We start from the raw sequence: 11,396 nt of genomic DNA, 5'->3' as shown, positions 1-11,396 counted from the left end.
AGCCATCTCTGAAATTTTAAAATATGGTTACTAGAACAATCTAGCAGTCAAGGATTTTTGCCTGCTCAGTTACTGTTTTTGGACCTGTGTTCTCCCAGGTTCATTGTATGAAACCATGTACTTGCCTGGCCAAAGCACAGCCTATTATGCAGCACAATGGCCATGTGGACACTCCTTTTTGTGTATTTATACTGTATGTGGACTAGGATTGCAAACCAGGTGCCAAAACAGGCAGCTAAGCAGGTTTGAAACTGATATTTGGGTGCATAATGTGCAACAGGATTCTGACCTTTCTTTTATCCTCATTCTTCAATCTGTGGTCTCATACCTATTCATACTACACATTTAAAAAAGGGATTATTGTCTACTCATCTCTTCAGTGGTGCTCACAGTTTTAGTTAGTGTCAAATGGGTACAAATGAATTTACTAGCCCAACTCCCAGATGAAAGCATTTTTATCACCATTTCACAGATAGACAGCTGAGGCATAAGGGTAAAGATAGAAGTAGCCATCAGTTGTTTTGTTTTTTTGTTTTTTGTTTTTTTTGAATGCCAAGTTGGTATGATTAGGAACTGTTTTTATAGATCTTGGCATTTTTATAGCACTTCCATTAAGTACAAAGCAAAGCTCCTAGTGACTCCTGTTCTACACATGTATTTCTGTAGAGAGAGAGGGTGGGTGGGTAGGTAGGTAGGTAGGTTGGTTGGTTGGTTGATTTGAGGTTCCAAGATAAGGCAGCCATAAAATGAGGAACAAAACTTGTGACCATGTGTGGCTTAAGTTATTTCAGTAGCATTACACAGCAACTCTTCTTGCAGAGGTGAAATTAAAATTTAGTTGCTAAGGGCTGGAGTTACTTTGTTCTTTTTTTGCATCTGTTGTTCCATTCACTTTTTGCCTTCCAGCTTTCATAGGAGGTGAGGTCTGGTATGATGTTCCAGACTCCTTCACTACAGATGCAAACTTTTCCTTGTCTGCTCAAGCCCTGTTGTTCACCCATCATGCTGCTTATCTCTGCTCCAGGTTGTGTCCAGCCAGTCCTAGGGTCAGTGTGTAGCATTTCCTTTTCCAGGTGTTCCCCATCTGCTTTTTCTTCTTTCCCAGTTCCACTGCAGCCCAATTCTCCTCCTTTCCCCATTCTTGCCTTTAGTTGTAATCTCTCACCCACCTCCTGGCTAGTTTTTCTAGTTCCAATATACTACCTTAAATAATTTGTGTAATGTCTTTCCTCTACCCAAGCTCCCTGTTACAGCCTCTTGGGTGGACAGTTGTTCTCTTCTGACACTACAGTTCCTCAGATCCATCTCAACAACAACTAAAATAATGCAGCCTTTAAGTCTTAGCTCCATATTTGGGCTCTTTCTTCTTCACTGACTTTTGGTCTTTCCTTGCTAGACAGTGCCAATCTCTTCCCCTTTGCCCATTACCTCTTTACACCTACCTCTCCATCCTCAGACCTGCAGGGAGCGAACCAGGACAAGGGAGAAGAGATTGATGTCGTGTATCTTGACTTTAAAAAAGCCTTCAATCTGGTATCCCATGGTCACCTCTTAACAAAACTGGCCAACTGCAGCCTCGGCTTCACCGTGATCCACTGGCTGGGGAATTGGCTGTGTGGTCGGACCCAGAGGGTGGTAGTTGATGGAAATCAATTGTCATGTCCTGTGACCAGTGGGGTCCCTCAAGGCTCTGTCCTTGGGCCTATACTATTCAACATCTTCATCAGTGATGTGGACATTGGTGTCGGAAGCGGACTGGCCAAGTTCGCTGAAGACACTAAACTTTGGGGTAAAGCGTCCACACCTGAGGACAGGAGGGCAATCCAGGTAGACCTCAACAGGCTCAGGAAATGGGCAGATGAAAACCTGATGGTGTTCAACACTGAAATGCGAGGTTCTCCACCTTGGGAAGAAACTTTCAACATGTTTATAGGCTCGGCACTGCTATGCTGGCTAGTATTACAGAGTAAATGGACTTGGGGGTCACGATTGACCACAAGATGAACGTGAGCCACCTATGTGATGCTGCAGCTAGTAAAATGAGCAAAACGCTGGCTTGCATCCATAGATGCTTCTCAAGCAAATCCCAGGCCGTCATTCTCCCATTGTATTTGGCCTTGGTGAGGCCACGGCTGAAGTACTGCATCCAGTTTTGGGCTCCACAACTCAAAAAGAATGTGGAGAAGCTTGAGAGTGCGGAGGAGAGCCATGCACATGATCAGAGGTCAGGAAAACAGACCTTGTGATGAGAGGTTGAGAGCTATGGAACTCTTCAGCCTGGAAAAGTGAAGGCTCAGAAGTGATCTGGTGGTTGCCTATAGGTTTTTTGTTTTTTTTTTTTATAAGGGGTGCTCACCAGGATCTGGGGGAACATCTGTTCACCAGAGTGCCCCAAGGGATGAGAAGATCAAATGGTCACAAACTCCTCCAAGACCGTTTCAGGCTGGACATAAGGAAGAACTTTACTATCTGAGTCCCCAAGGTCTGGAATAGACTGCTGCCGAAGGTGGTTCAAGCACCTACTTTGAATGCCTTCAAGAAACATTTGGATGTTTATCTTGCTGGGATCCTATGGCCCCTGCTGACTTCCTGCCCCTGGGGCAGGGGGCTGGACTCTAAGATCTTCCGAGGTCCCTTTCATCCCTAATGTCTATGATATCTATGAAATCCCTCTAGCTCATGGGAGGTTGTTTCTTCATTTTGAATCAGGCCATTTCCATGATGGCTTAGTCTAATGACAAGAGCACCAGCTAGTTACTAACAGCACAGGAAGGACAGGCTCCTGGTGTTCTGTTCAGGTATCTAGAACTATGGCAGCAGTGCTGCAATTGTCAGGAAAACTGCTTAGCCCAAGCTGGAGTGTGATTAACTTAGATGAGAAAATCTGGAGAACTTAACTGGTTAATACCAAAGTCTTCTCTCCTGACCATGTGAAAATAAGTTTGGGTTTTTTTTTTTCTTTCTTTTGAAGTTTGAGGTAGGCAAATTTGGGAGGATTTTCTTGTGGGGTGGGGTGGGTAATAGAGCCTTGATGCACAAAAGCAGCCCCCTACCAAATTTCAGGTTCTCTTTTCCAAAACACAAGAGTTTAATAGTTGCTTAAAGAAAAGATTGCAATCACTTTAACATCAAAGAAGCCTGCTTTTTTTTTTTCTTTCTCCCTACTTTTTTTACCCAAATGGTCAACTTTTTTTGTTGAATATTTCTCACAGAGAGACCTCTCAGTCTGTGTTGAATGTGGTTTAAGTTTGCCGAAGACAACTTCGGACAATGTTAATAATAGTTGGTACTACAAGCTCTTCCTAGAGTGAGAAAACTAATGACATTTCACAGAATATGGATCCCAGTATCTTTAACAATTCCATACACAGCCTTTCACAGTTGGATTCTGCAGCTCAGGTTTGTTTCAGCATCTTGTGGTTAGTGCTTAATATGAGGTAAGCAGGGTTAGACATTTATATTAGACCATAAGTTAAAAGAAGGAAAAAGCTCAACTGCAGGTGCTACCTTTTAAAACAGTAGAACAAGGAACTGCTTTGATTTTTAGGGTCAAACATGAACCCCCCCCCCCCCCCCCGGAAAGCAATAAAAATATCCAATACCATAGCAAGAGCAGTGCCAGTGGTGCACTTATTGGGCACTCTCACACAGAGGATGCCAGATCAAATGGAAGTAATGTTATATGCACATGACCTGCACTGAGTGCCAAAATGCCTGGATAGGGCTCTGAGGTTATCTTCAGGACTCTCATAAATAGATAGTCAGATGTGCTAGTTTGAAGCAAGGCATCTGGTAGGGCAGGGTGGTGACATTTTTTTTTTTAGAGGTGAACTGGTTCAGAGATGCAAAGGCTCTCATAGGTGATGGTCTGTTTTGTCAAATGGTAGCTGGTAGAGGCCTCTCTTGAACCATAGTTTCAGGTGCCAACCTGCCCCCTCTTCTGCCTTTACGACTTGGTGCTTACTGTTTTTTTTTTTCATTCCCTCTTCAAGCTTCCTTTGTTAATCAGCTTTGGGCAGTATGACCGCTAGCTGCAGTTGCATGGAAATGCTAACATTTTGAAGAATGGCATTGGAGATGGTGTGCTATGGCTCTGTGCCTGTTTTAACAGTGCCACCTCCTGGATTAAAAATGCAGCTAGTTCTAGATTAATTAAATATTGCTATGGCTGCATCTTGAACTGGATAAACTTTTTTCAGTCTATTGGGATGATATTTTGTTCCCTACTTTCTGATCACCTAGTAGTTCAGATCTGGTTGTCTACATGGCATTTTTTGATGGTCTGTCTGCCAAAATGGCACTTGGGTACAAGTTGGTATTCTTTACGTGGGCACATACCCCTGTACAAGTGGATGATTCTTCATGGCCATGTAGTCATGCAGAGTGGATGTGCATAGTACACTTGCCTCTCAGGAACAGAAAAGGGAGGGGGGCCCCTCTTGCCCTCATGACTTCATAATTAGCACACATTGGGATGCTGGAGGTTCTGAATTCTAGGCATCCCTCCCCCAAAAGGACTTTGAACCATGGTCTCTCTTCATTTTCTAGTTCAGCACTAACACACCATGCCACAGGCTTGCCATTATCCAGTTCTTTCTTTGGTGCTCCTTCTGAAGTTGCTAACATTGTCCTTGGAAAAAGTGAAGTGCAGGGGATGCATCTCTTTCACTAGGAACAAAGGCCCCAGCTGGAATCCAGGGCTCCTTCCTTTCTAGATCTCACAGCCAGCTCACTGAGGTGCATACAAGCCTGTACCCTTGCTTTAGGCAAAATTTTTCCCACAGACATAGCTAGTGGTAGGGAAGGCTAATAGTTGCCCTTCATTATTGTTCATCATCAATATGATGATTTAATATTGTACTGGAGATATTATCAGACTTGGCTGACAAGATCTAATTTTATCTATCTGGGTCTTGAGAGTGTGTGTTTGAGCAATATTTTTTTTTTGTGCAATATACATGGAAAATACCACATACCGCTATCATAAGTGGGCTTTTCTTACTACTCTATCAGGTTTCAGATTTTTTGTGAGAGCTGTTTGTAGGATTTCTCCCAATAACTATTCTTACACAGGCAGGAAAATAAGTAATGATGCTACATCTTACTTCACCCTAAATGATGCAAAAACCATATTGTAATCTGTTCTGTTTTTCCAAGCAAAGTGCTGCCTCAAATGGTTTTTAGTGGAAATTGTAAAATACCTTATTGAACTAGGAAGGCCAAGAATTATTAATTCTGTAACTTAGCTCATATATTCTACATACACAAACAAGGAGGCTGATGTTATCTTACTCCTGCCTCAAAGATTGAGAGAGGGTATGTCCCTGTGAGTCACTGCAAATACACATAAGATTTTTCAAGATGGCATTTCAAGCTGTTTGCAGTTGGTTAGGAGAGTGCCTAATTAATGCTGTCTTGCAAACATTAGCCCCAACATTTAACTTTAAAATTTTGTGAAGTAGGAGACGGGGCCCTTTTAAAAAAGAATATCAGAGGGGTGGTCTTAAAACAAAATATCTGACTGAGACGTTCCATCTGTCATTTGTCCAACTTGTTCCTTTTTTTTAAGTGTCAGTGGTTATTGGAATTTGCCATTTGTTTCTTAAAACATTAAAAAGCCGTTTCTCACTAATGATGCATCTTCATCAAAGTTTGTTATCTTGAGCAACGAAAGCATTCCATATGTCTGAGTGGTAATAACTGATGCTCAGTAACACAGATAAAACATAATCTGTAACAAAATAAAATTTACCTTTTTTACAGGTGACAACAACAGGATACCTGTCATCAGTCCACTTAAGATCAGAGACCAGCAAAGATCTGCAGTTTCAACCAATTGGATGCTCCCTTACAACTACACATGGCCTCCAGACAAGATCTTTGTAAGCACACCCACTGCTAACTACACTATCCAGGATTATCAAAAATTCTATAAGGACATCAACTTTGAAGATGGCTGGCTTATGAGACAAGACACTGAGCCCTTGGTCTACCAGATGATACCACCTGGTGTGCGCATCCACTGTCTTTATGGCACTGGTGTAGAAACCCCTGACTCATTCTATTATGATATGTTTCCTGACAAAGAGCCCAAGATTGTGTACAGTGATGGGGATGGTACAGTGAACTTGCAGAGTGCCATACAGTGTCAAAAGTGGGTGGGCATGCAAGAGGAGGAGGTGCTGTTGTTTGAGCTGTCTGGAAATGAGCATATTGAGATGCTGTCAAACGTTACAACCATTTCTTATGTGAAAAAGCTGCTTTTTGGTTTGTGACACCTTATGTTGGCTCTCTTTCCCATGATGCTTTCCCTTAAATAAGGGGAAATGCCTTTTGATCCCCTGGTTTTTAGGCAGTTGGGTTATTTATTTGTTGTTTTTTGGGACATTTCTCCCCTCCCCCCCAAGCCATTTTCAGAAAGCTGTTTTGGTGTCCTTAATGCTCACTTGTCTCTTGAATGAGTGTTCAAAATGCATCATGGTGTTTCACAGTTGGAAGTCTGTCATGTGCATTTGATTTGATACCTCTAGTGGAAGTGTCCAGTGTTCATACAGAAGTTCATTTGAATGTGAAACCCTTTTGTGCAGAATGTACAGCCTATGCCATTTCCTATGTGTGATCTTTGTTGGGAGGAGAAATATTGCTTACTGTTCAGTGTCAGTTGTGCAGTAAAAAGAAAGATGTCAAGAATTGGGAGGGCAGCAATGTTCCTCCAAGATCTGATATCTTAATAGTTCAGCTTGCAAATGTGATCTAGCAGCAGGTGTAACAGACTTAGAGTTAAATATTGCTTTTTTTTTTTCTTTGCTTTTTTTTGTGTGTGCGCATTACATCTAGCCTCTCTGTAACATTCATATTGTTCCTGGAAAAGAGATGTGTTAATGCTTATGATTCCTTATTGGGCATATCTGCAAAAGTCAGGAGAGACCTAGTTGTCCTTTACTCTGAGACCTTGATGACTTGGCATCTAGATCCCCAGGACTGCTAGCAATCTTTTTACATTTTTTCTTTGTTAGCACTAAGAAAAACCTAAAACTTAAGGAACCCTATAGCCATTCACATGTGGAGCAAACATCAACATCCACAAACAATGAATACTGGCAAATGCAGAAAATGTAGAATTTGTCAACGTGAAAAATTACCACTGTTTGCCAAAAGGTGGGGGATAAACAGGCAACTATTTAAAACAAAGCAAAACTCTAAATTTCCTAGAGCTGGGATACACTGTATTGCACTCTAGTTTAAAGTATGTAACTTGCTTCCAACCAAATACTTTTGTTTAGATCCAGATTCCAGTTCATTGACAATCTTTTAATATGGATCAAAATCATATTTTGGTGGCAAGAAGTTTAGTGTAGATATACTTCCTGTAGTGGCACTAAGTTGGTCCTAATTAGGGTTGAGAAATTAGTTTTATAGTGTGAAAATTTCACATTTGTACTTCCCCAGTTACAGAGACTTTAAATAGCCTATTGTGTAAGGTTCACAGACTTGATTGGGAAGTGGTACTGAGATTCTTCTGCACAAGCATTAGAACAAGTCACCAGTTTGATCACATTTCTTTGCTTTTGATAAGAATTCTGTTGAGTGCTTTCAGTACCTGGCTCTTCAGGAAAAGATACCTTCAGAGTTCTTGACTGAAATTCGTCAGGAAAAACCAAACAACTTTGCTTCATAATTTTAGGAGAGCCCAATAGTTTAAAGGGTAAACTTTAATTATTTTCAGTCAGGCATGGATGGAGGTTGCTGCCATTGAGAGATGCAAGTAAGATATTTTTAAATGACAGCAGTTTCAAGTGCTTACTACTGCGGAAAGTTAAGCATGAGGTAGGTAGATGTGCTGGATTAGTTAATCGCTTTTCAATTTCTTAACTGAGGTCATGGGTAGGTTTTAAAATCTTTCTGGATTCACTGACTTTTTTTTAATGTGGTCTTACTCTTCCTTTTGTACCGTCCAGATTTTTTATAACTGAAGTAGGACAAGTATTCCCAACAGAACTTAATGTCTGTTGTCTTAATCATCAATCTGGGAGCTAGAGCTCAACAATTCGATGGCACAAACTTTTCTGCTTCAGTCTCCTTTATGCTAGTGCAGATTTGAGTTGCTCCCAGCTATTTGTAACTGGTGGCTTACTTTATTTAAATCATATGGCACAGAAGTCCTTATAACTGAAGCCTGTATTTGGTGTAGGGCTCTGTAGTGTAGGTTTTCCCAGATACATGTGCCAAGTACCACAGTTCTATTTAAAGGCTGTTCCTGTGATCGACTCCATTCTGAATTAATATATGATTGGTCTGCAATAAATACCTGTAATTGTCTGGGTGCACCCAATAGGGATATCAGAGGAATGTGGAAAGAATCTAGATTAACAACTTTACCTGATCTGAAGGATGTTTCCTTTTCTATGGATCTGTTTGGCTACTCATGCGTTTTTAGTTTTATGGAGTTCTAACAATTTTATAGGAAGAGTTTAGCTTTGGTCCTTTTTAGACTTGAAAAGAAATGGATGGCTCCAAAAGAGCTGCCTGGATTATTTTTGTTAGAATTTGGTCACTCCAACGCACTTTTTTTCCTTTTGGGGATAAAAATCAATCCTGTGTTTTGTTTGTTTGTTTGTTTTGTTTTTTTAGTCAATAATATCTTTATACCTAGGGAACTATTCAAATCATGATTGCATGGATTTTGCAGAAATTGTGAAATCAGGCAATCTGGGGTGCAGGGCAGGCTTCTGGCAAAAACTTAGCTAGTTTTTTTGGAGAGTCCTCCAGTCCATGCAGCTCAGCCTGAAAGGGGCTGCCAGCACAAAGGCAAGATGGGCCCCTGCTCCTTGCTGCTGATTTGACAAGGGATGAGGCTACACAATGGATAGCCCTCTCCACCAATCAGCAGTGGAGGGTGGGGTCACTGGGGCCCCATGACCAATCAGATGTGGGGGGACACCAGGATAAGCTAATGAAAATGACAGTTAGCCCTGTGATCTGCCTTCTTGAGTTGGGTAGACCCCTACTTACACCTTGCTCTTAATGCAAGTAACTTAGTCCACGCTTACTCTTAGTTTTCCATTAGCTGATGGGCCTTTTAGAGTTGCCTCCTTTTCTAACTAAGTCTGCTTAGCTGCTTTTTAACTCATTGTAAGGTGGAATTGACAACTCCCCACACCTAGCAGACTTGTAATATGTCAGTTTGAATCTGGGCTTTCCTGAGCAGTGTTGCTCTGCTTAGATTTAATTGAGTTCTCATCATTAACATGCTAAGATATGTACAGGCCTGCTAATTAACTGATTGGAGTTGGAGGATATAAGATGAAACAACTTCTTTTCCATCAAACCTTTTTAAGACTCTTCTTTTCCGCCCATCCTGCATATTGAGAGAGAGATGTCATCAGTCTAAACTTTAAAATACCTGGTGTACATGCTTCAAAATGTAGAGCAAGTTGAATGATGTGCACAGAAGGAAATTTTCATTATCATTTATCTCTCTGCATTACAGGGCAAAACTAAGTATTTCAGTATCACCGTAATAGCCTAAACTTATACAACCAGTGTAGGTTCTTGCAGAGAAGGTCAGAGGAAATGTTAACTATTGCTGGGAAGGGGTTCATATGACACTAGAAGAGAAGAGGAGTACCTTGGGTACTTTGCCACACCCTGCATTTGAAGTGTATCATTTTGCTCAAATTCCTTCCATTTTATATCAATTTACTTACAACTTGTCAACATGTCCCTTTTTGCCTAGTTTTTAGGATGCATTTAGAAACCAAAAATAATTTTGAGGACCAAATATATTACTTATTTTTGAAAAATATAAAGAGAGAAATTGCTGGAGGGACTTCAGCTATTGTAATACTTCTGCAAGGGTTCAGGGTCACTATGTGATTCTGTTAGGAACAGAAGATTTCAATATCAAGCAATAATTGCAAAGGAATTGCAGGCCAAAGGGAGGAAGTTTGGTGTTAAGACAGTTCTTGAAGCACTGTGTGTTCAAGGCCTGTTTGAATTCAGGGAATGCTTGGCAATTACTTTGCTGCTCTACACTTAACAGTATTTTGTATGGATCATAATCTGGTGATACCCAGCATTTTATATGCCTCTTGGTGTATGAATGAGTTAAATAGATTTTGCATATTTTATTGTCATACTTTGATAACGTAATAAAGTTGATCTAATACTGAATGCTTTTTGTGATTCTTTGTCATATAGGTTGTGAACTACAAACTTTGTTTGTTGCTGCTTTTTTAAAAAGTTGCATTCTAATCAAATACTGAGCTGACCCAAAGAATGGAGTATAGCTTCCTTCCCATGTAGCTTGAGATTACCTCTTTCACTAAGGAGGAACAAGGAATTTTTTAAAACTTAGAGTAAATGTTCAGCTCAAACCAGTTCAGTTCAACTGCAATTGCAAGCTACAATTTGGAGACTTATGTAGGAGAAACTGGACAGCTAGGGTTTTTCTTTTTTTTTTTTAACATTTTCTGCTTGGGTTTCTTGTCTAGATGCTGATTCCTGATAACCAATGGTGGCTGTGACCTGAACAAAGTGGTGAGGTGACCCTCAGGCAGCTTTCTTTCCTGCATCTGCTGTTGCTTGCTTTTCCTCTAGCAGTGTGACTAAACTGTCATAAAGAGGATAGGAGACAGTTCATGTAAGTGGGGTGGGGGGGAAAGGGGACCTGGGAAAGTAATTACAAAGAAGTGTTTATTCTTTCCTTTCTCCTTTTTGGGATAAATGAGGAAAAGTTTTTATCTGTTTTTCTCAGTGAGGGATGAGAGCAGATGAAGGACAGAACTAGCTTTATTTTAGCTGGTTTCAGGATATACTGTCTGACTTCAGAGTCAAAGGAAGTGTTCAGAGGAATTGAAACAATAACAAGGTCCTGATGGTGCATAACAAAGAGGGAGTCTCTCTTCGCAAGTCCTGGGATAAAAGAGGGATCCTAAATCATTAAACCACTCAGGCTAGGAAGAAAGAGGGTGCAAGCAGCAGCTGCTGGACATGAGTCTAACAGAATGCATCGTAGACTATGTTACTCTTCCAGGCTTGGAGTAGGTTGTTCTGGTCGAAGTTGAGATTGAACCTAAGGAGAAACTGTTTTTGGGTTTCATAGTTTCTAGGGTCAGAAAGGACCGGAGAAGATCATCTAGTCCGACCCCCCTGCCATGGCAGGAAAGAGTACTGGGGTCAAACGACCCCAGCAAGGTGTTCATCTAACCTCTTCTTCAAACGCCCAGGGTAGGAGCCTGCACCACCTCCCCTGGAAGCTGGTTCCAGACCCTAGCCATCCTGACCGTGAAATAGCGCCTTCTGATGTCTAACCTAAACCTACCCTCTGCTAGCTTGTGACCATTGTTCCTGGTCACTCCTGGCTGTGCTCGGGGGAACAGTGACTCCCCCAATGC

At 41.2% G+C, this 11,396-nt stretch overlaps 1 protein-coding gene and 1 long non-coding RNA gene across 2 annotated transcripts in view; both read left to right on the top strand.

Annotated features, from left to right (window-relative positions):
* PLA2G15 (phospholipase A2 group XV) overlaps window positions 1-7,665 on the top strand; it is a 32,632-nt gene extending 24,967 nt beyond the window's left edge. Inside the window, exon 6 of the mRNA XM_019505920.1 lies at window positions 5,764-7,665. Coding sequence (XP_019361465.1) covers window positions 5,764-6,275 — 512 coding nt within the window. The 3' untranslated portion in view covers window positions 6,276-7,665. The remainder of the gene's footprint in view (window positions 1-5,763) is intronic.
* A 966-nt stretch (window positions 7,666-8,631) lies between these two features.
* Window positions 8,632-11,396, top strand: part of LOC109289720 — a 10,566-nt gene continuing 7,801 nt past the window's right edge. The window contains exon 1 of the long non-coding RNA XR_002095452.1: window positions 8,632-9,288. This is a non-coding gene — a long non-coding RNA (uncharacterized LOC109289720). The remainder of the gene's footprint in view (window positions 9,289-11,396) is intronic.

Source organism: Gavialis gangeticus, unplaced genomic scaffold, assembly GCF_001723915.1.
Source record: "Gavialis gangeticus isolate Ggan-Ray unplaced genomic scaffold, GavGan_comp1, whole genome shotgun sequence".
Classification (NCBI taxonomy): Eukaryota; Metazoa; Chordata; order Crocodylia; family Gavialidae; genus Gavialis; species Gavialis gangeticus.
This window is presented reverse-complemented; position numbering and strand designations above follow the sequence as displayed.